At 42.4% G+C, this 25,408-nt stretch overlaps 1 protein-coding gene across 4 annotated transcripts in view; it reads right to left on the bottom strand.

The window, feature by feature from the left end:
* Window positions 1-5,806: 5,806 nt before the first annotated feature.
* The window catches only part of MRPS27 (mitochondrial ribosomal protein S27), an 86,561-nt gene continuing 66,959 nt past the window's right edge, over window positions 5,807-25,408 (bottom strand). For 3 of the 4 annotated variants that reach the window (XM_013062486.2, XM_004764480.3, XM_004764482.3), the window contains 7 exons: window positions 24,840-24,954; window positions 20,584-20,662; window positions 17,012-17,127; window positions 13,130-13,232; window positions 10,343-10,485; window positions 9,437-9,607; window positions 5,807-7,038 (listed from right to left, as the gene is read on the bottom strand). In XM_013062486.2, coding sequence (XP_012917940.1) covers window positions 6,799-7,038; window positions 9,437-9,607; window positions 10,343-10,485; window positions 13,130-13,232; window positions 17,012-17,127; window positions 20,584-20,662; window positions 24,840-24,954 — 967 coding nt within the window. In that variant the 3' untranslated portion in view covers window positions 5,807-6,798. The other variant, XM_045075233.1, reaches the window with a different exon arrangement.

The following is a 25,408-nucleotide window of genomic DNA, read 5'->3' as shown; positions in this document are numbered from 1 at the left end:
CACGTGTGTGCTGTGCTGTTTGTCTTGTGTGCCGGGTTGGGCTCATCGGGAGCTGGGACTTGCCACCCACAGTGGGGGAACACATTCACTCATGAGGGCTGACTGTGTTTTTTTCAGTGGCTCCCTGGCTTTTGGCAAACTGCAAAGAGGGTGTTGTACTATTTGGGTAACTGCTACATCGTTATCTTTACTAACCCACCCTGGGAGCTCGGGTCTAAGGACAGAAACTGGGAGGTGAAGGAAACAGATCATTATCATTGCTTAAAAACAACAAGTAGACCAATGTAGATGCAGGAGGATACTGGGAGGGTTTCTTATAGAAAGCAAAAACAGGTTTTAATCCTAGCTGTGCCACAGACAGTTGGCTGGCTGACCTCAGTTACTTTATCCATCCAAAGTTCCTTTACTTACCTATAAAATGAGAGGATTTGACAAGATGGTCAGACTGGGTGATCCCTCCCAATCTGGAGCTATACAAAGCTGTCATGTTCAGGAATTACATCTAATAGCATATCTCCCACTTGGTTTCTTACTCAGTTACAAAATAAGCTTATATAACTAACATAATACCCCGTGGCTTTGACTGACACCCAAGAACGAAAATCTGTTCAGGAAAAGTGGTTATAAATAACAGAGTATCTGAAAAAAAGGAAGGAATTTCTCTTAGTCATTTGATTCTTTTACGTTCACTCTATACCCAGCAGTGGATAATACTGTGGGAATTTACAAAGGCAAACAAAAAGGGCTGCCCTAAAGTGACTGGGGTGACGGGCTCCCAAAATTCAAGGGTGAGTTTTGGTGACCTAGGAAAAGCACCCGAAGTGATATCTAAGCGGAGACCTGCAGTATGTGTGTACGGGGTAAGGTTTGCAGAATGCAAACTCCAGGCAGAGGCGACAGATCACACCAATAGAGCGGGAGCAGTTAACCCTGGGGGGCCCACTCAGTTCAGAATGACGAGCGTACAGTGCAAGGCCCTGGCATCTTGATTCCCTCCACACAGCCACAACAATATGCCCACAAAGGGCTCAACAGAGACTTCCAGGACCTGGCACAGTCTGTCTCCAGAGATGATCCTTTGGCCTCAGGTTACTGCAGCCTGTCCTGAGTCATAAGGATGTCTCTTGGTTACATTCACTCCTTTTATCTTATCTTGTGCCTCCAAAACCATAGGGCTTCATGGACTGGTCCCATTAGAAGTTGCTGCTTGGCAAAAGGAATTGGAAATGTCTCCAGAAATCAAAGGGTTAAGCATGTGAGTACTCAGGGTGGGAAATCACCACAAGAGATTTTAACTACATCTATCACACTAAAGGAAGTTATCTTCTATTCCACTCACACTACTCGGTTCCAGCACGTCTTTCTGGCCGGAACCGAGGGTGCGAGCCCATCTGCATCGCCCAGCATGGCCCTGTCTTTGGCTCTCAGGTCATCAGTCCTGGGGAAGCCCTGCCAATTGTTCACCCTACCCAAACCTCTCCATGAGTTTCTATCTTACTCCCTCTAGACCCAGGCACAGCAGAGATGGGGAGGGAGTTAATGCCCTTCCAGCTGGTCCTTTCCTAGACACCGGAGGTGGCGTTCTTCAGTTTCTTTTTTCCCGTCTTCCAGGTATATCAACAAAGGTCTGCTGCGGTACTGACTCTACCTTCTCTCTATACTTGTACTGCTAATTCTAAATGCTTCTCTGTGTCCCTATAATGATCTTTTGACAAACTCCTCACTTGTGAATTCTCGGCCTCTTTCATAATCCCAGATCACCATTTCCTCTTTGATTTTATACTGTGCACCTTGAAAATTCACTGGGGTCATACATGCAGATCGACTCTTGGTCAAACCCAGTTCTTTGAAGACGAGCAGTTCTTCTGGGTAATTCTGGGGGTGTCACTGGCAATGTTTTCACAGATGATGGAGCAACATAATAAGGACTGCTTCATGGGGTGATCTCGCTACAAAAAATAGGCACAGCTCCATTCATGGCTCAGAGTCTCTCTGCTCAAACCAAAACTGCAGGTTACTGTAATGCACTCTCATGGGTTTAAGCTGATGACTTTTTTTTTTAATTTGTTTATTTGACAGAGATCACAAGTAGGCAGAGAGGCAGGCAGAGAGAGCGAGAGGGAAGCAGGCTCCCCGCTGAGCAGAGAGCCTGATGCGGGGGCTCAATCCCAGGACCCTGGGATCATGACCTGAGCCAAAGGCAGAGGCTTAACCCACTGAGCCACCCAGGTGCCCTAAGCTGATGACTTTTACAACTGCTATCTCCAGTCCATACCTCTTCTCTGATCTCCAAATTCATATCCAGCTATTAAGAGCCCCATTTGGATGATCAATAAGGATCTGTAAAATAACCCAAATCAAATTTAATATGCCTTCAAACAAATTCCTGATTTCCCCAAACTACTACTCTCCCTAGGCTTTTCTACTTCCATGAACATGTTACTCTAGTTACTCAGGTAAAAAATCTTGGCCCAACAGCAAGTCTGCTGGCTCTTTTTTCCAAAAACACCCTGTGCATCCCCTTCTCCTCACATTTACTGTGACTGTCTAAGCCCATCGTTTCTCTCCTGGAATATGGCTGTAGCCTCCTAACCAATCTATATTCCCACACCCCATCTCTGCCCTCTGTGTTCATTTACCCCATAGCATCTAGACTAGCGAACCCCCTGAAAATATTCGGTCGGAGCATGCCATCAGAACCTTCAGATGGGCTCTCATCTCAGAGTGCAGGCCAGCACCCTTACTAATGGGCCAGGGAGTCTTACACCATCTGTCCCTTCCTGTACCCCTTATCTCTCTGGCCTCATCTCCTGCTATTCTCCACTTTAAACTTTCTGTTCCAGCCACACTGGCCTCCAGGCTAGTCCTCTGGCACCCAAGGCAGGCTTCCCTCTGGACTCTTTGTGCTGGTTCCTCTGCCTACCACACTTTTCCATAGGTAACACCATGATTCTCACCCTCACCCCTGTGGGTCTTCAGTCAAAAGTTATCTTTCTAGGAAGGCCTTCCCTCACCAAGCTAGTTTAAGTTGCAACCTCCAGCCCTTACCCAGCATTCTCTTCTCCTCCTCTTTGCATTATCTCTCCACCACTTATCACCACATGACATATTATGAATTAACTCTCCCTCCACAGAATGTAAATGCCAAGAGGGAAGGGATCTTTGTCCTTTTTGTTCCTTGCTGTATCCTCAGTGACCATCTTTTAAAAAAAGATTATTTATTTATTTGATAGAGATCACAAGTAGGCAGAGAGGCAGGCAGAGAGAGGGGGAGACAGGCTCCCTGCTGAGCAGAGAGCCCCACGTGGGGCTCGATCGCAGGACTCTGGGATCATGACCTGAGCCAAAGGCAGAGGCTTAACCCACTGAGCCACCCAGGTGCCCCCTCAGTGACTATTTTAACAGTGCCTGACACACAACAGATATTCAATAAAAATTTGCTGAATGAATGAACGTACTTTGTCTCAGGTCGTCACAGTGGTTATGCGGTGTGGTTGTTGGGAAGTGGGTTTGGAATTGGACAAACTTGGGTTCAAGTACTGCGACCCCACTGATTAGCTGTGTGGCCCTGGGCAAGACACATAAGCCTCAATTTTCCCCTCTGAAGGGCAATAATCCCTGCCCTGCAGGGCTATTCCAAGTGGGTGAAATTAAGCTGGGTAAAAATGGGCATTCACAAAGAAGAGTTGTTAAATCTAAGTTTCATAATCAAGATGGGTCCAGTGATAAGCCAGAGCCCCGGAAATACTGATATGCAACAGCGGCCCAGCAGACTGTCACACTGGAGGTAGCTTTTAATGGGCACTGGTTTTATTCCACATACTGTTTTAGGCTTTTAACCTGGGGCGAGGGGGGGTTTTAAAGATTAAAATTTTAAACTCTGCTGAGATGAAGTACTGTAGAAGCCAAAAAGCAAGTGAAATTCCCCTACCATTGAGTACATGAGAATATAATGTACCTCTCAGAAATCCTTAAATCTTCCCTGTAGTCCTTGATCTAGCATTTAAAGCCCACCATGGAATTAAATTTCAGCTGCTTCCTTTAAGAATAAACCTTGTTTTCTGAACATGTCCAGCTCAGATCTGAAACCCCTAACATTCATACATAATAAACATGCAGCCCAAGTCTGTTTTAAACAAAGCTCTCAGGGGTAATTCCCATTAACTCGGGCACTGATACCATCTTTTTTGGACTTCCTTGTTACCATATGGGTAAGAGCATCCTCACAGCAGCATGCAATGTCAGCAAAAAGGCCAACTCAATGGGGGAAAGGAAAGGTTATTTTCAAACTAAGAGCTATTATTTAGAATAAAAGGCAATTTCCCTGACATAAAGACATTGAAAAGTACTCGTCTTACCCCATTTTCTAAAGTTAAGATTTAAAAATTTATCATGGTCAGAGACTGGAAAGTTCAGCTCTGAAGATTATTAATGACCATTTAATGAAAATACAACCATAACACATTTTCTGCTTTTCTGGGCCCGTTTCTAACTTCATCGTTTTCTTATCATGCACTCCCAGTGAGGTCACTGGGTGCAGCGGTGCAGAGCCCGCTGACTCATAGGAGCTCACATCACAGCAGCTTCATTTGGGAACTTAAGACTCCTGGCCCTGGTTACATATCGCCTGACAGCAAAATCATATAAATCATCATTTACCCTTTTCCACAATGGACTTTGTTGAGGAAGACTAATAGCCCACCCTGTATTATTGCATATTTTATACTCGTTTACTTAGATAAAAGGCAACTATTATTTTATTAGTTAAATATTAAATTATTAAATATTATTTTTCTAGCTTAAGAAATGCCATTTGTAAATGAGCTATTTGCACAAACATTATTTTTGAGTCTCATCTACATCACTGCAAAAATGTCTGTAGATGCCTTGCTTCTCTGCTCTCAGCCAAGGTTTCTGACCTTGGCACAACTGACATCTTGGACCAGGTACTTCCTAGTCATGCGGGAGCCCTGTGCACCATGAGATGTTCAGCAAGATTTCTGGCCTCTACTAACAATGTTAATTCATTCATAGTGAAAAAAATGACTTTAATAACTAATTTTCAGGGCCTGTGAATACACAGAAAATCTACAACAACAAAAATCCCACACATATATCTGATATCTGATATGGCCAGCAAGAAGTGTGAAAACACAATGCAAAGTTTGGTGCCAAGACAACACGGTCCCACAACGAGGACAGTCAGGTATTGTACTGCTGCTCAGTGGCAGTTTTCATGCTCCGCACTCTGGCAAAAACTGGGGTAGGGACAGATGGGGAGGAAACAGAAGGCCAAGTATTAATGTGATCCTTTATGCTGTGATGGTCAGTAATCTACGGAGCAAAAGGGGCCTTCTGATCCATCTTGAACCTTCCCTCTTGACAAAATAAGGAAGTGGTGGAAAAAGTCCTGTCCCTGATAAGCCAAAGTATCATAACTTATTTTGAGTTTTGACCTTCTGCCTAAGACTCAGCTCTGCTCAGCAACAAGGCCCTGCACCAATGTGCACGGCAGGTATGGCCAGCAGTCAGCACGCCAGGTGAGGAGCAGGGCTGGCCTTGCCTCAGCCACTTAGCTTGTTTCCACATTCAAGAAAGGGGTTACTCTACCTCCGCACAGGGCTGCTTGAGGTATTGGCACACACTTTGTCCTCAATTCATGTTAACGGTTGTGGTGGTAGTTGTAAGTGCGAAAGTCTGATAGAGAAGAAAGGTTAAAAAGTGTTGCTCAAAATCAGACTAACTATATTAATTGTGTGACTTCCTCTCTTCCTCCCTTTCCTAAAAGACAAAGAACACAACAAAAGAATCCCAGGACATTTATTTCCACAAGTTCTTGATAAAACAGCACAACCTTGAACAACAGTGTTTAAAGGCAAAATTACACAGCAAACAGGAGCTGCCCCTGAATGCTTTCACAGAGAAACTTCAGGAAGGAATTTCCACCTCCTGACAGTTGTACAATTATGCATGTCTCCTAAGTACTACAAGCCCCATCCTGCCTCTCGTTTTCTCCTACTTCTGCAATTGAAATGTGTATTGACAAGTTGTACGTGTGTGCACATGTGGACACAAAGAGCTCACTTTACCTCCTTGAGAAAAGAGCTCAGAATGCTTTGGAAAGAAGTTACCCCAACATGATGGAGAAGCCAAGCCAAGGAGGCTTTGGAGCTAGAGCTAGCGTTCTCCTCAGAAACCTTTCCACTCTAAAAATATCACTGTGGGTGCCTGAAATTTGAAAGCCAGTGGGCTCATGGTGGTGTTCACTCCTGTCCTCAATTTCCCCCAAGTTCAGGTCTGCAGAGAAGAGACACAGGGGAAGGAGAAGGTGAGATGTGTGGGCATCCCACACCCAGCTCAGGCTGGGAGGCCATGGAGGGGGATGAGGCTTAGGATGTGTACTCTGCCATTGGCGAGATACCATTCAAAAGCCTGTGCTCAACGCCAGGCTGTTCAACCAGTCTCTCCCTCTACCACTGCTATGGATCAAGAGTTTTCACTGTTCAACACTGATCCTGGACCCCAGAACTGCCCCCCCGTAGGCCACAGGTGCACCTTGTTTAAGGTGTGTAGCTGGGGCTTCAGTCTGACTGCTTGCCACTCACAGCTCTGCAGCCCTCCATGGCATGTGATGGGAAGTCAGTGCCTTCGTACGTTGACAACTGTGGCTCTGATACCACAAACGGCCTGCTTTAGGCAAAAGAAGGGCGGATGGAGGCGGCTGCCCTCAAGTCACCGTGAGTCCTGGGACGGAGCTAGTGAAGTTCTTGTGCTGGGGCCTGGAGCGCTGGGGGCCTGTTAGGCAGATGCCTTTGCTGCTCTCCGGGCCTCGTACTCCTGCTTTGCCCTCTCCCTCTGCTCCTCTTCCCTTTGAATCAAGTGTACCCGCTCCAGATGCCACTGCTGCAGCTTCTGCTCATAGGCCGCGATGTCCTCGGCTTCATAGGTGGGGAGCTGTTCCTTGATGAGCTGGGTGGTCAGAGCCAAAAGGCTTTCTGACTCAACTCGGCCCAGGGCCTCAAGCTTAGAGTGCAAGTCCTGTTGGAAATCAAGGAAAAAAAAGATGGGGGTGGGGAGGAGGATGGAAGGAGAATGCAGATGAGAGAAGGCAAAGCAGAAAGGAGATTAAGTCATTTGCAAAATCTCCACATATTCTGCTTACAGGAAAAGGCATTTTATTGGGAACCTGTCATGCTGCCTTTCATCCAGATACAGTGTTTGTTCCCTTCTTTTTTTTCAGTCCAGCACTTTTGCTAAGATGCACCACATGTGATTTCTCTCCTTTCACTCACGACCAGTAAATGAACTCCATATGCTATGATTTTCTATGTAATTTCTTGTTTTAATCCATAAAGACAGCACAAACCTAACAAATCTACCTTTCTGCTCTGACTTGCACCAAACCAAGAACCAAACTCCCAGAGCAAACCACTCCAAGATGCACACAAAATGGCAGAAGCAGCTGATAACCGGGCACAAGCCCGTCCACATCTTTTCCTTCAGAACGATGGAGATAAATGCTTGCTTAACCAGGGTTCCTTTCAACAGATGGAAATCATTTCAAGAACTTTCTACTAATGGCATGCTAAACGGCTCCCATGAGTGCTCGCACTATTATAAGCTTCCACCTGCTGTGTTCCGTCGCAGGTCAGCCTTTACAAACTGCTCACAGCTCCATCTGAAATGGCATCTTGGTTTGGGCGGTATTGTATTCCTGGAGGAGTCAAGTACTAAAAACACTAATCTCCTTAAGTGCTTCAAGATGTATACCATCAAGAGAGAGCCACTCATGGCTCAGCTGCAGCTTATGCCACGAATCCCCATGTTCCAAACACAAGCACAATTCACTGGCATAGGTGATGAGGTTTGCTCCAATACGGGCCTGGAAGGTGGGCAGGATCCATACATGAAGGAGTGGCTGGAGGCCTAGTGTGCTGGGTCAGTCCTGTAAAAATGGACCCCACACAGATTACCCAAGACTAATAAAAGGCAACAGGAAAAAAAAGAAATGCACAATGAAAATGATTTCTTTCCGAGATCACTTTCTGTGCAGTTTGGAAGCAAGGAGACAGTTTGGGACAAGAGAATAAGGATTCAAATCTGAGTCAGCAAACTTTGGTTCAAATCCCAGATCAGTCACTTACGGGCCAGCGCGTCTCAGCCTGGTGTCATGTAACACAGGAAAAGCAGCTTCTGCCATGCAGAGCCGCAGTGAGGATGGGTGAAACGCACTGATGCCTGCGACACAGCCAGCAGCCAATAAATGTTTGTCTCCTCTTTTCAATTTTCAAAAATATGCATGTGTAGAAGAATGAGGACTGAGAATTTAATGCAGCACAGATTTCTATTCTTTGAGATTAAATATATAAGAAACAAGCAGAAGAGGCAGTCATTTTTAGGTGAGTTATAGCAGCATTTTTTGTTTGTTTTTTAGACTTTCTTAATCTGCAAAGTTAAGAGGAACAGGTAGGTATGTAAGTTCTTTACCGCCAGTTCTGTGTACCTAATATCGGTCAACCTTTCTCAGTATTCAAATTCTGAAAGAGAGACCTTGAACAATGACTTTATAGAATTAGTGGGAGGAACAGCAGCTGCAAGTACAGAGAATCCTTGCAACACTGGGACAGAGGTATCCCATGTTCAGCATTACTCAACATGTCATCAATAGGCAAAATGACACCTCTCTGCCCCAAATGACACATTAAGTCAGCTGGCATGGATGGGAAAGTTTTCTGCTTCATTTAAAGAATTCTTCAGGCAGCACATTTTTCTCTCTGCCCTTTGTAGACAAGAAACAAAGCAAGGAAGAGGCCAAGGGTTTAACCTGTAACACGGCTCTTCTTCCCTGACGCTGATAACAGAGTATTTTGGGCCATGCAGTTGAAAGCTACCAAAGACAGCTTGAGTGCTCAAGACTATTTGGAAAAGAAACAGTGGAAACGTGCTTACATCTTCCATGCAGTCCAAAAACCTATTTGGAGGGCCCACGTGCACAACACAAAACCAAACAACAGAAGATGCCTGTAGCTGATCTCCACCATACTTGAATGTGGCTTTCTAATTCCCACTTGGGGTTTTGGTTTATCAAGCACATGCGTGCAATACAGAGAAATGACCAGATCCTTTCCACCTGGGGTTGGAGTCAGGCGACTACTCTGATTCGGCAAGCTAGTACCCTCCCATCAGACACATCAGGGGTGAGTGTGTAATGACACACTGCTCCAGTGAACAAAACTGGGACTGATTAGCTCATGCACAAAAAGGAGTATAAAAATATTTGTTTCCATTTGTTTAAGACTCCTTCCTGTTTGAAGCCTCATTGGTGATATCAGTTTTTCATGCCTGTGTGTGTGACAGTGAGGCATTAAAGGCCTGCCTGTCTGACACCACAGCAAAGAAGCACAGTGGAGGGGGGCTCAGTTCTGCTACAACGCACCTTAAATCGTTCCAGATACCAGGGAAGCTTGGACTGTTCGGTCTCCTCCACGTCCAGCTGCTCCACCAGGTCTTCTGAGCCCCGGCTGTCTTCCCCTTCTTGGGACTGTTCCTCTGAAGCCGCGGGGGCTGGAGCAGTCAGAGCTTTCAGCGTTTTGTCCAGCACAGCCAGCTGTGGGGCAGAAAGAGGGGGCAGGGACTAACCATCCTGTGGCCTTGAAAACACACCGTGAAGAGAAGCTGGGCCAGGGAAAGGAAGAACAGTTGGGATCTGCAACTTGTGAACTCTTTCTCTTGTAAAATTATTGGCAAGAGTCATGGTTATCCAATTTTACATCAGAAATTCCCCACTGGATGGCAGGGACAACCTAGCACAAAGTGTGTGGTATGAATATGCAGGCTCAGAATCACCTGTGTACGGATCAGCACCACAGCACCTGATTTCACCTTTAGTCAACTGGGGAAGGACCCAAAAATTATGTTTGATGGGGACTCCAAGCATTCCTCTTCCATGCTCTCTTCCTCAACCAGTTTGGAATTGGGAGAAGGACAGAAAACCCACCACAGAGCACAACCAAAAGAGGGTCATTCTGAATGTGCAGGAGAACCTCAGAATCTAGGCAAGTCTCCTTTACAGAAAGATTGGAGCTCAGTTTCAATTCCAGGGGAGAGCTGTAGTTTTCCTCTCAGACAGCTATGGCATCAACATTCATCTTATTCTCTAATACTTTTTGTCAGTAGCACTGAGAATGTATGTGGATTTTCATTCCTTTTCAACTGGACGAATACGCGATTCTACAGAGTGAATACAGCAGGGGGAAGGGGAAGACCATGCAAACAAATTCACAGGCTGGCTTACGAGGAATAGGAGATGGCTAAAGGACAGACTCAGAGCTGAGGGACGTACCGCTTCTGCACACAGCTTCCCATCATCCGGGGACGAGGCCACCATCTCCATCACTTGAAGGGCTCGGTCAAGGTAGCCGGGTTGCCACAGCAAAGGCATGTTATGGTACACAGCCCGCAGCCCTCGCTGCACCTCCACCTTCCCTGTGGCCAAAAAGAACAATGAAGAAGCCTCGGCCATGGCTTCCCACTATGTATGAGACTGAGGACTTGAAAGCACAAGTGAATATGAACCTGGAAAATCATTTCAAATCTGTACCAAGAGCCTCATCCTGTCCAGTGATCTGGTGCCATTTCAGATGGATGATGAAGAATATGGTGAAATTCACTGAAGCTGTTTTTTTTTTTTTAAAGATTTTATTTATTTGACAGAGAGAGATCACAAGTAGGCAGAGAGGCAGGCAGAGAGAGAGGAGGAAGCAGGCACCCTGCTGAGCAAAGAGCCCAATGTGGGACTCGATCCCAGGACCCTGAGATCATGACCTGAGCCGAAGGCAGCGGCTTAACCCACTGAGCCACCCAGGCGCCCCTGAAGCTGTTTTTTAATACAAAACTGTACGAATATGCTTTTCTTCTTTTCCATTTGGTGTGGTGGAAATTATCATGAGGATGTATGAATCACAGGGCTGAGGAAAATTTAGAGAGGTTGATAATCTGTCTTTTTAAGTGGAACTACACTTAGAATACGAGTCAAACAACTGAATACTATTTTTTGTTTCAAGAACAAAATCTTCCTCTGAAAAAGAAATCCCACAATTATCCTACAGTGGAAATCTTGTCAACATATGACAACTTTCCCTGCCAGCAAATGTTTGGTATTTTTCAAAATGCTCCAAAACACCCCCATCGACTGTCCTTATGAAAAACAACAACAACAACAACAAAAAACCCCAAAACTGATTTTATTCTTCTTTCCTTTATTTGGGCTTCATTGTCCTTTTCAGATCTTCAGATATGAATGTTATTCTCTGTACCTCAAATCATCACAACTGGAGCTCAAGATGTGGACACTAGATGGCAGGGACCTCGGCTGGGCCAAGGGACTGTCTCTGTGCGCCTGCAGAACAGAAGCCCTCTCTGCACTAACGGCCAAAGTCACCTTGAGGTGCCAGGTCTTAAAGCCACCTTCACTTATCTTTCCTGGGAAGGAGGATTTGGGAAGGCTGTGGTAGGACATAAATAGACAAAGCTTATCAGGTGACAGCTAATTTTAGATTTTTAAGACGTTGCAGTCCCACTCTGGGAAGCTGCTGCCATGGGGCTGAGAGGGGCTGCATGCACAGCACATGACACAGAGATTTGATCTGATGGCCTCCCATCCCAAAGCACCAGGGCCTCCTGCACAGAAACAGCAGCTACAATGTACCTTTTCTTGGCCCTTACAACTCCCTCAATATTTCACACAGTCCTGAATACTCACCTGAAGGCAAAGGTAATACACACGTAAGTCAACAGCAAGAAAGTAGGTGGCATATTAATAGGAGAAAACTATTTTTAAAAGGAGTGGTCAAGGGGCACCTGGGTGGCTCAGATGGTTAAGCATCTGCCTTCTGCTAGGGTCATAACCCCAGGGTCCTTGCATTGGGCCTTGCATGGAGCGGGGAGCCTGCTTCTCCCTCTCCCTCTGCTGCTCTCCCTGCTTACGCTCTCTCACTCTGTCAAGTAAATAAATAAAATCTAAAAAAAAAAAAAAAAAAGTGGTCAATTCTTTTACTAGTCTGATAGCCAGCTGATTAACTCTAAAATTCCTCTCCCTCCGTCAGACTACAACAGAATCAGCATCTAAGAAGGCCACACCACATTTGTTAGTGAGGAACAATTTCAAAATTGCTAAAACTTTGATGATTTTCATAAAACGAAGGTAAGTCAAAGCAGTGTATGGTTAAGAGAAGGTGCCTTCTGAAATAATATGCATTTAACAGACCTCTGTAAATCAGGGCACATTTTTTTTTTTTTTAAGATTTTATTTGACAGAGAGAGATCACAGTAGGCAGAGAGGCAGGCAGAGAGAGAGAGAGGAGGAAGCAGGCTCCCCGCTGAGCAGAGAGCCCGATGTGGGACTTGATCCCAGGACCCTGAGATCATGACCTGAGCCGAAGGCAGTGGCTTAACTCACTGAGCCACCCAGGCGCCCCAATCAGGGCACATTTTATGCACACTTAGGTTGGATGCTATTTGCCCCACTTCCACACAAACAAGTTCCGAGGCTTCATCCTCCTGACATGACTTTCAATGCCATCAGGGCATCAAAGTAAAGCAACCATCTCCCAGCATGGAACAGTCACATTGTATCAAGAGTCTCTCTGCTTTCCCAAAGTGCTACTTAGGTGCACTCTCTGAGTAGCCCTTCCTTCACCTGAAAACAATACCAAGGATATGAGTTCAACCCTAACTCTTAATTTCTTACCTCCTGGACTTTAGGTCTAAAAGAGACACCAAGATCTTTGTTAGTATTGGGAAAATTTTTACTGGCTGGTTCTCCCGAAAGAGGGCCAGAACTTTCCTTTCTTTACCCCTCCTCACACTGATCACCACGAAACATAACCCAAAGCCATCAGAACTAGTTTTCACCTTGCAGCGGTGACAGATTTTTAGCACCTTCTTTACTGTCTCTTAAGGTTTTGTCCCATAGCTGTTAAGGTTATCGAGGTCTATTTTTATGTCTAAAAATGAAAAGCTGTATTGGAATTTCACTGGTACACTGAAATCAAATAAAAAATCATTAGAATGTAGAAAATGCATCAGTTCTATCCAAAAGGACAATATTTGTAAGGATCACTTAGCTTACCAAGAAGTGCATAGCCATACAACTGGGAACTCAACCCCACCGAGTTCTTCTGCTTTAAGCCTGGGAGTAACAGGGATGCACCAAAGTTCCTCTCCTCTTCCCACTGCAACAGAATAAAAGAGATCATCGTCCAGTCAAACAAAGAATACTTCATGCAAAAATTTGATTTTTAATGATTTTTAATAGGTGGAAAACAAGTTGTAGCACTAAATTAAAAAAAAAAAGTAAAATAACAAAGCTATAGGTACATTATAATCTTAATTTTATAAAGAAAAGACAGTTATACCTAATGACTAATACAGGAAAGAAATACCTTCTGTTAATGGATTTCTGGAAATTATGAGCCATTTTGGTTTTTTTCTTTACACTTTTCATTATTTTCCACATTTCTGGCAATGAATAAAAGTTCCTTTTGCAATCAAAAAAGCCAAACAAAACAAAAATAAAAAGCACACTCTGGACCAATACTGCCTTGAGACAATCAATAAAGATCACACATGCTGTCAGCCCAATATTCACTCACATTGCTATGACATGCTGGGGCAAGCTTTTGAATTTTAAACAAGTCAGCAATGATAAGACTCCCACTTCACAGTGTAAAAATAAATACAACTATTAGGTTGCTTTTAGATAAATCTGGCCTCTTAAAAATAAATTGGACAATCAGAAACACTTAGTGACCATTTCTTTCAACCCAGGCTGCCAAAATTACACTTCAGGAAAACTGGCGTCTTCTGAGAGTTGGGAAAAAAGGGGCAAAAATGCAAGTATTGCTAAGCCTGCTGTAGAGCAGTAACAGCAGGGACGGGAGCTCGCTATAAATGCTGGTCTCAAAGGATAGCCTTGGCAACAACCCCAGACAATGAGAGCTGTGATCTTGGTGCTGTATGAGAACACACTGGTCAGAACCCTTGCTTGGGCTTAAAAATAAAGAACACAAAGACCAGGATGCCCTGCACTCATGTCTGTAGACAGAGGTCAGGGAGGAAGCAGAGAATGAATGAGGCATACAGGCTGCAATTGTAGCCAGGTGTAACGGAGGCACCCCAGGTGTTAATGGGCACCCAAACCTCTTTACTGGCAGTGGCCTTTGTGTGGTACAAGAGTCATTTCTTACGGTTTTCTAAACCTTTGTAAAAAGCAAAGATCTTGGGAGAAAAACAAAGCCTCCCCAGGCACTTGTGTAGTACAGTAAGTGAAAGAGCTGGTAATAGAGGACAGGGCATTTCACTTTCAAAAGAAAATTGCCCTAAGGTTTGATTTCCCCCCACATAAACTGCATGAGAAGGGACCTGGTGAATAATAAATAAGGAGCCTTAAACTTTTTTCTTTTCTTTAGGGAAAAACATGACCTATAGTATCAAAATGCAATAGGGCAAAGAGCCAAAGGGTGGTGTCCTTGAAGCTCTAGGAACTGAGTCGGTGTAGTGATGGTTGGCTGGCACAGAGATACTTCTGAAAAGACTTTTAAAAAGATGAATGACAACAAACAAATGAATGTCTTACATATTTTTTTGAGAATTCTCTGAGAATAATACAAACACCGCTGATTATATGAAAAGCTATTTGTGTGTTAACGTCAGAGATCAGGTCTCTCCCAAACCTGTAGCTTCTATTGTACATACTATTATGAACAAAATCAGGTACTACTGCTCCAGGGTCAAGGTTCTGTCCATTTGTGCCAGTGCCTTTCCCATTAATACAAAGCAAACCTCACTCTCCCACTCCCTTCTCCACTCCCCTTCACTGCTAGATAACCCAAAGCACTCCTCTACACCAGCTATCTCCTCTCTGCACCTTTAAATCACCCCACAATTCATTCCTATTTCCTTTCGTCCCCTATTATTCTATGGAAACACAGGTTACAATTTAGTGCCTTCAGGCCACTAAATTCAATGAACTTTTTGAAAGTCCTCATCTTACCTACCCTTTTAGAAGCATTCTAAACTGTAAACCACTTCCCTTCTGTGGTTTTGGGGACCCAAAGTGTTCCTGATTTCCCTTTTTGCTTTACGGCTCATCTGCAGAAATTTACATCTAGATGTATTATAAACTATATCTCCAGTCCAGATTTTTCCAGGAAGATCCCAACTTCTTTCATAAAAATCTCTTGGTTGTTTGAAAGGCATCTCAAAATGCAACATGTTCAGAGCCAAACTAATGATTTTCCTCATAAAACCCAGTCTTTTTCCAGAGTTCCCTTTGTAAGCACACAGCAACCTTTCCATTCAGATATACGAGTCAAAAACTAAGGAGGTTAAGATTTCACCTGTATGTCCCTGCCTCCAAATACAGTTCCCCATCATGTTATCTGCCTCCGAAGCATGTTCACTGGCTACTGCTAACTCCACAGACATTCTGGTCCCCAGGTTTCATTACCTCTTGCTCAGACAACCATGTAGTCTCCCAAGTGCTCTGACCATAAGCCATAAGCCATGATGGCCCCAATTCAATCTCCTACCCACATTACAGCCAGATGCGTCTTTTCAAAACACAAATCAGACCATATTACCCCTTCTACTTAAAAGTTCTCAATGGTTTCTCACTATTTTTAGGTTATACAAATACAGCTTAGCATGACCTACATTCTCTAACCTTATTTCACCCTTTGCCCTTCTAACCATTCTCTCTGCTGCATCTATACTGTCTTCCAATCTTCTTCCAGCCCCTTTCTGCTCACCATAGTTTTTGCCACTGGGCTTTTGCATGTGTTAGTTTCTCTTTTTGAATTGTTCTTCCTCTCTTCAGCCAGTTAATTCCTATTCATCTTTCAAATATTAACACAAGAAATATTTCCTTAAGGAAGGCATTCCTAACCTAAGTTTAGAATACAAACAGACAAAAACTCCCAAAATACTCGCTTGTTGTATGAGAGGTCTTTGTAGTTCTCATTATAGTTTTATATTCATGTATTTGTTTTGTTTTGCTTTGAATGCCTGTATTGTTCTTTGGCTGGGAGCAGGGAGTGTTCGTTTACTATTGTATAACCAGTACTTGGCAATGTATGGAAGGCAGTCACTGCTCAACAAAAATTTAATGAACTAATGCATGTGAGGTATGCCACAGGCTACGACCCTCATCTTAGGAAAGCCACACACACTATAAATTCTTCTGAATATGAGCTGGATTAGATGTCCTTTTCAGTTTCTACCCGAACTAGTAAATTTTGATGCTGCATCTGAAGTTGAGGGTAGACTGCAGGCTCAGGCTGCCTGGCTTCCCCAGGTGGTTTGTCACCTAAGAGTCGCTATTATATAACATCTCTGTGCTCTAGTCTTCTCATCCACATAGAATTATGAGGATTAAATGCATTAATAAATTAAGACACTAAGAACGCAGCCTGGTATAAAGCAGGTACTATTTAAATATGAGTTATTACTGTTATTACTGTTGGTATTCTTAGGGTAACAGTAAACAATGATTAAATAGCTGAACCCAAGAGAGGAAACCAAAACTTGGTATTCTGGACTGACCAGAGCAGCCTCAGGAAAATACTGATGACAGCTGAACATTCGGCATTGACTGCCTGAGGTTGTGGTCAGTTAGATGCCTCACTGCTTCTTTGATACTCAAGGCCAACGTCACGGTCAGTTGCCCGTTTCTGAACACCTGAGGGGCATTCAGCCTAGTTCAAGTTTCAAAATGTGTATAAGGATTTTCACTTGAGATTCTTTCAAGTGGAGGAACTTCCATCCAGCTCCACTCTGTTAGAAACCAGAAACTAAAATGGAGAGAAGGAGCACTCATTCCTGGCTGTTCAGGGGCCACAGAGTTGCATGTCAGATTTTGAAGGCAGGGGTCTCCTCTCCCCACCTCCTCCCTGCTCAAGAGGCACAGCAGGCTTCTTGGGCTCTGAGTACCTCTGGACAACCCACCACTTACGCTGCAATCTGTCTTCTTGGCCAGGCAATGGTATAAAACATGGAGGGACAGAAGCTGGGTGGAAGGTACTTCAAAGGCTTCTTGCATCATGATCTCAAAAACCACGGTTAAAGCATCTGGCAAAAAGATCAAAGTAAAAATGAGAGGGTATTAGTTTTAGGTAACATCACCAAATCTGTACTTAACTATAAACTTAAAAAGTGGGGCATGACAGAAAAATAAACAGAATTAAGAAGCAAAAAAATGTGAGCTCTGATCCCAGATCTTCCACAAACTAGATCTTTCCCAAGTATTTAGCTTCTATTATACTTACTATTATATACTAAGTCAGGTGCTTTTGTACCAATGTTCTCAAGGACATGGAATAATCTACTTAATTTCTCTTAACTTCTCCCAGTATCATCCTCTTAATGATAATAATAATAAAAAAGTATCTATCCCACCTACTTCAATAGACTATGGCAGAAAACCACCTGGGTGTCTGAGTCAGTTAAGTGTCAGCCTTTGGCTCAGGTCATAATCTCAGGGTCCTAGGATTGAGCCCCGCATCAGGCTCCCTGCTAAGTGGAGAGCCTGATTCTCTCTCCCTCTGCTGTTCCCCCTGCTTGTGCTGTCAAATAAATAAATCTTAAAAAAAATAAAATTAGGGACACCTGGGTGGCTCAGTTGGTTAAGCACCTGCCTTTGGCTCAGGTCATGATCTCAGCGTCCTGGGATCGAGTCCCATATCGGGCTCCTTGCTCCGCAGGGAGCCTGCTTCTCCATCTGACTCTGCCTTCCACTCTGTCTGCCTGTGCTCGCTCTCGCTCGCTCTCTCTGACAAATAAATAAAATCTTTAAAAAAAAAAAAATTAAATTAAATTAAAGAAACAAAACAGAATAAGGGGCACCTGGGTGGCTCAGGTTGTTAAGTATCTGCCTTCGACTCAGGTCATGGTCTTAGGGTCCTAGATTCAAGCCCCACACTGGACTCCCTGCTCAGCAAGGAATCTGCCTCTCCCTCTCCCCCAGCTCATGCTCACTTGCTCACTCTCTCTCTTAAATAAAATCTTTAAAAAAAAAGAGTACATACAAAAATGCCTCATAAATTGTGAAGCAAATTTAACACATCATGTCCGCCAGCTAGAAGAACTAAGGCATAGAGAAAGGAGACAAATATATTTTCCAGGTCACCCTGACAAGCAGAATAGAAGGTCAGCTGACTGCCCCATTCTGGGTTCTGGAACCTTCCCTGTGTTGGGGAAAATGAAGACAAATGCTAGCGATGATCCTAAATCCCAGATATCATTATGGAGACAGAAAACTGAGGACTATAAAAAGGATAATTAGGCCCAGTTGAAAAAGACTTGAAAGACTGGAAAGGAAAATGCACATTCATAAATTATAAGCCCCTGACTATAAAATACAATGTAAGATATTTGTTGCCACATGAACGCTGATCATAGCAGATCAGACCTTGAGCAATTTTTATTTTCCCTTAAGATTCCACAACATAGATGGAAGCCAAGAAAATCAAGTTCAGACAATTTCTTTCCCTTAATATTTGTTGCTAAATTAGAGAATGTTAATATTGGTTTAAAATATGGTGCCAGAACATAAAACAGGCACAACAAATGTTTTTGACTAACTAAGCTGCTGTGTTAACCAATTTTTGCATATAATCATAATTATAAGAGTTAGCACTGACTTGCAGCTGTTCCTAGCCAGCTGGCTTTGTGCATGTTGTCATGGTTTTAAATGAGGCCATAGGCAAGTACTTCTATATTCTTTCTGGAAATGGGGAAACTGAGACACACCAGAAAGTCATCTACTAAATCAGCAGCAAATAAGGACCTGGAAGAGATTAAAATAACAACCCCAAACAAACCAGTATTTTAAAAGAATACAATTTAAATCTAAAAATCCAGTTAAAAAAAAATCTGGTTTTTCAATTGTTCATTACAGACTCCAAAATTATACATGAAAAATATATCAACTTACTTTATCTTTTATTTATATTCTGCATTTCATTCAGCTTGGGAAGTGAAATTAGATTACCCTGTACAATCAATTATCTTTTCCTCCATATTCACTTATGTGAATATCCTATCCTATTAACAATAAAAAAGTATACTTTCTAAATTTTTGCCATAAATGATAATAATCTTCATTAAAACTTGATTTTTAGAAATCCTCAAATCCTCAAATATTTAAGAAATCCTTAAATATTTACTCTGCATTTAGGGAAAAAAAAGTCCTTTGATCCTTCTAACATGCCCTTTAAAGAGAGAGGGCAGGGAGAAAACTACTTTGAATAATTCTCCAATGATACACTATTAAATCTGATGTTCATGGAGCATAGATTTGGTAACACAGAAAAGCCAATCCTCTTTCACTTGAATTCAGGAAATGTAGGTTTAAGACTGAATAAGAAATAGACAAGAAGGGATAAATGACATTTCAAAAAATAATATACTGCACATATTCTTTGGCATCAACAACTGCAAGTCTTTTGAGAGACAATAAAGCAGATATTCCGAGTAGACAAAGGGGAGAGGTGGCCACACTCATGGAAGGAATGCCCTGTCCCTAGCCTAAGCACTGAGTATGGATGCAGTGGGAAAGGCCACTGGTGCTGGTGTGCAGGGACAAGGGGATGGAACCCGATGGCAGGAATCTCAGATGTTATAAATGCATAAATGCCCACCAGTCTATATCCACCTTCCTGAGGTACTGACTACTAACATAGCTCCCCTATGGGTAACACAGTACTAACATAGCTAGTAAAAGAGTTCCATTGTAGCTCCTCAGTACCAAGCCTGAGGATAATATGGGGGAAAGGGAAAGCCAGGTGTGTCTTTACACAATAGCAAGGCTCCTCTTTCCCTCCCTATTGGCACAGCCCCCAAGTAGAAGCATGTTGTCATGATTCCCTAACCCATGGACACTGGCTGGACATTGGGCCCCCTGACTCCTCTGTACAGTCTACTGCAATCTCCATCTTTCCTTGGACTCCCTTATTGTAGTCGAAGTGAAGAGTCACTTCAAATTAACTGCATAGGCTCAAGAAATTTGGGGGGCAAAGAGACCTCAGAGATTACCCACCAATTTTATAGATGAGCAAACAAGAGACTGGGGAGGTAAAAGGACTTTTCTTCATAGCAACAATACTACTCTTCCCAGAAAATCAAGTGATTTTCTAGTCTTATATTTCACACGGAATAACAACTGTGTCTTAAACTAAACAAAGTTAGCAAATGGTATTTTTTTAAAAAAGAGTCAAGCTAATAATCGCATTACTACAATCTTAACCAGCCATGGCTGCTCAAGCAGTTTTATTGCTTAACTAAATTCTCTGTCCTTTGCACAAGGAGGCAGGAACAAAAAAACTTGAGAAGCTGAGTGGAAAAAAACCTGGATACGATTGTCGTATCTGGGCAAATGGTATGGTAAATCAACTATGCATCTATTTCTAATAGAAAGAGTGATCCAAAGAGACGTCATTATGAAACAAAATAAGCGAATTTGCCCATACTTACTTCCCTTTAGGAGATGAAGCCCCATTATAAAAGGACCCAGGTTTGGTTTCTTACCTTTGTAATTTTCTTTCTTTATGAAATAATCCATCAGTAAATTGAATGTAAAGTTATCTGGAAAAATTCCATACTGGACCTGGAATGGTAATGAAAATAAGAGAAAAATATCCACTTTCGCTCAGTTCATAATATATGCCTATGCATTATTCATGACAATACTTGCCACCATTAGCTTTAAGATACTTGCCTATCATTTTACAGCATCTGTGACAGTGAAATAGAAGATGTGACTCGTGAGGTTTGGTAATTGCAACTTGGTCGGGGTAAGAAAATTGTGAGTCGGTGTATGACACAAGACAACTGATATGTGAAAAATAAAGCTCAACTGTAGTATCTTATCAAGGCTAACAAAAAAAAACCCCTGAAAATGAAAAAACAAAAAACAAAAAACAAAAAAATAAACAAAAAATAATAAGCTCCCCCACTCCTGATACTCCACTGATTTAGCAATTCTTTTTATAAGGTAAGTATGTCAATGCAAAAATGGACTCTCATGAGAAAGTACACATTAACACATTATGTTCTGGTCTTTATTTTTTCTCCAACTTTATTGATTATAAATTGACAAACAACGTCATGTAAGTTTAAGGGGTACAACATGATGATTTTATTTTTTTATCTGAGAAAGAGAGATAGTGAGAAAGAGCACTAGCAGGGAGGAGAGGGAAACACAGTCTCCCTGGGAGCAGAAGCCTGATGCGGTGCTTGACCCCAGGACCTTGAGATCATGACCTGAGCTGAAGACAGACACTTAACTGACTGAGCCACCCAGGCAACCTGATTTGGCTTTTTTTTTTTTATTCCACATGTGAGATCATAGGGTATCTGTATTTTTCTAATTTATGTCACTTAGCATAATGACCTTAAAGTTCATTCATGTTGTCACAAATGACAAGACCTGGATAATATTCCACTGCATACATATATACCACATTTTCTTTATCCATCATCTATCAATGGACACTTGGGTTGCTTCCAGGGTTGGTTATTGTGAATAACTCTGCAGTGAACACAGGGGTACATATATCTCTTTGATACCCTATTTTCATTTCCTTTGGATATATACCAGAAGTGGGATTTCTGGATCATATGGAAGTTCTCCTTTTTATTTCCTGAGGAATCTCCATACTGTTTTCCATAGTGGCTGTACCAATGAGCATTTCCATCAACAGTACACAAGGCTTCTCTCTCTCTCTCTTTTTGATTATTTATTTATTTATTTGACAGATAGGCAGAGAGAGAGGGAGAAGCAGGCTCCCTGTGAACAGAGAGCCCAATGTGGGGCTCGATCCCAGGACCCTTGGGATCATGACCTGAGCCAAAGGCAGAGAGTTTAACCCACTGAGCCATCCAGGCGTCCAAGGCTTCTCTTTTTGCCACAATCACACCAGCATTTGTTTTTTCTTGCCCCTTAGACTGTTTTTTAAAGAATTTAGAAATATTCCAACAAAATATTACTGAGTTCCTGTTCATGAGCAGCTAAGTATTTGAGAATCCATGTTTCCCAACGTGTGGACCCTTTAGCACTGCCTCAGAATTCTCTAGGAGTATTTTTTAAAAAGTAGATTTCTGGGGCACCTGGGTGGCTCAGATATTTAAGCGTTTAACTCTTAGTTTTGGCTGAGGTCAGGATCTCAAGGATGTGAGATTGTGCCCCAAGTTAGGCTCCATGCTCAGTATGGAATCTGCTTGGAATTCTCTCCCTTTCTCTCTCCCACCTCCTCTGTCCTTCTGGTCGCTCTCTCCCTCTCTCTCTAAAATAAACTCTTTTAAAAAAAGGAAAAAAATGCAGATTGCTAAACCTTAGACTTAAAGGATCAGAATCTCTGGGAACAGGGCACATAAACCTGACGTTTTAGTGACCCTTCTATGTCATTTTCATGCACAATCTAGTAATGATCTACCTAGACTGTGATTATATTTTTGTTTTAAATTCTTACTTGAGTAGGATTAACTACCACCCCCCACCCTGCCCCATTCTTCCTCCACCAGCCACCAGAAACACCGAGGAATTTTTTTCAATTGATACACACCCTCGGGGAGAGTCTGACAGTCCTAACACCCCAATTACGAATCACTGATGAATTGAGTTCCTATTACACTAGGTGGTACGGGATGCCTTAGATGTGCTGAAATGGAAAAAGGGTTTAGAAGCCATTGTTTTAAAGATTGTGGCTCATGGGCAGTTTCTATATTTCTCAAAGCTGTCATCCAAATCAGCACTAATCCCCAGGGGCAGGGCAAAAACAAAATATTTTAGAATGATAAAACATTAAAGCTGGAAGGAGCCTTAAAAATCAACCACTCAGTGGGGCACCTGGGTGGCTCAGTAGGTTGGGCTGCTGTCTTCAGCTCCAGTCATGGTCTCAGGTCCTGGGATCGAGCCCCACATCAGGCTCTTTGCTCACTGGGGAGCCTGCTTCTCTCTCTCTCTCTCTGCCTGCCTCTCTGCCTACTTGCGATCTTTCTCTGTCAAATGAATAAATAAATAAATCTTTAAAAAAAAAAAATCAACCACTCATTGATTCTCAGCCCTGGTTGCAAATGAGAATCAGCGGGAGAGCTTTAAAAAGATATGGTGAGGGATGAAGAGGACAGAGCACAAAATATTTTAGGGGCAGTGAAACAACTGTATGATACAATAATATATACATGACATTTCACATTTGTCCAGGCCCACAGAATGTACACCACCAAGAATGAACCCTAATGTAAACTATGGATTTGGGTGATGTGACAATATAGCTTCATCAATTGTAACAGACAGATCACTCTGGTTGGGGGGCAGTGTTGATAATGGGGGAGGCTGCACATGTGTGGGGCAGGAGCATACAGGAAATTTCTGTATCTTCAGCTCAATTTTGTTATGAACCTAAAACTGCTCTAAAAAAATAAAGTTTATTTGAAAAATTTTTGTTCTGGGGCGCCTGGGTGGCTTAGTTGTTGGGCGTCCGCCTTTGGCTCAGGTCATGATCCCGGGGGTCCTGAGATCGGAGCCCGACATCGAGCTCTCTGCTCAGAGGGAAGCTTGCTTCTCCTTCTCTGACTCACCCTGCTTGTGTTCCCTCTCTTGCTGTGTCTCTCTCTCTCTCAAATAAGTAAATAAAATCTTGAAAAGAAAACAAAAATAAAGCATATTAAAATTTTTTTTGTTTTTAATCCATTAAAAAAATGCCAAAAGCCTATGCTCTATAAAGGTTAATTAAATGAGAATCTTGGGGGTAGAGAAAAGCAACTCTAAAATTTTAAAGAGTCTTGTGTGATTCTAATGCAGAGCCAGGGTTGGAAATCACTGATTAGTACAACTCACTTGACTTAGAGTTGAAAAAACTAAGACCTAGATGGGTAAAATTATTTGCTTGAAATTATAGGCAACTGGTAGAACTTATGAGATTATAGCCTGGGTCTTCAAGGAAAGGATATGTTCATTTTTATAGACATTGCTACACCCAATGCAATTTCTCACACACACACACACACACACACACACACACACACACACACAAACTGTCTGCAATGTATGTTAAGCTAAATTGGGCCCAATTCACAGAAAAAAATAAATTATGGTATCCTTTTGAGTTCTAACATACAATGTTCAGTGGCACTATAAAGATAATATGTTCGCACAAAAATATTGTTAAAATCCCTTTGAGTCAAATAGGGTTATAGCTTGAGACTTACAAAAATAACATTCACAATTTTTGCTTATTTTGTACTTTATTTCATACTATAAAGATAATGAAGACTCACCCTGGGTGGAATGTAACATTCGGAAAAACCCTAATCATAGGGGACTCTGGGGCTCGAGGAAAGGAATCAAGGAATTCAGCAGACGTGTTTTGAGTTACCTAAGAAATATCTGTCTTTAAAAACTGTGTAAGATAGTCTGAATACGCTGGAGATCACATTCCAGCAAAACGGTCATGTCTTTGTCCCTAAACATCAACAAAGGGAACCAGGCAAGAAATCCATACTTTAGGGATCAAGAATGAACCACCAGTGCAAAATTCTTGTGACTAAACTTCCTTTTGCTTTTAGTTGTCATTTTCCAGTCACTAGGTGTGGAAAAACAGCAGCTAGGGAATTTTTATATTTGACCATTGATTAACTTATAGTCAATTCCATTCAAAAAAGGATATCTGGGAGCAAATAGATATCCGAAGTTATTTATTGTCTTAGTCTTTGCTATACTATAATAGGTATTAACATCTAAACTCAGGAAAACAAGCTGCAATTACCAGGAAAACACTCACCTTATTTACAAGGGTATATAAGGCTTTGTCTTGTGCACCATATTTTAGACACTGTCTAATCCAGGTGTGGATAGTCCAATCTCTCAGGTACCAGCAGTTGGGGCTGTGTCGAAATCTAAATAAAGCATAAGAGAGAAAACGGGGGTTAACTCTGAAATGTCAATGCCAAAATGCATCCTCAATCAGGTCCTTCTTGTAGATATTTACCAATGTGCAGTCAGTGTTACCAAAAATTGTAAAGGTCAACAGTCAATAAAAACAGTCAATAAAACCTCTTAACTGTAAAGTATGAAATGGGAAAGAGGAGGCAGAATAATAACAAAACACCCTAAATGCTGTATTCCTTACTTAACACTTCTTGATGCAACATCTTGTTTTAAAATACAAGATTTATAAAAAAAATGATCTGGGTAAAACACGAACCATGGCATTACACAAATACGCCTTTCATTAGAACAGAGATGTGAGGCTGAAGCGGACACTTTTGAAGTTTGAAACAGATGAAGCACAAATGGAGAAAGGAATACCACAGCAACTCTAGAGGGATATCAGCTTTGAGTTATATTAAT

This window comes from Mustela putorius, unplaced genomic scaffold (assembly GCF_011764305.1).
Source record: "Mustela putorius furo isolate JIRA1106 unplaced genomic scaffold, ASM1176430v1.1 tig00000145_pilon_pilon_pilon, whole genome shotgun sequence".
Taxonomy (NCBI): domain Eukaryota; kingdom Metazoa; phylum Chordata; class Mammalia; order Carnivora; family Mustelidae; genus Mustela; species Mustela putorius.
The sequence above is the reverse complement of the archived record's forward strand: the minus strand, read 5'-3'. Positions and strand labels throughout refer to the sequence as shown.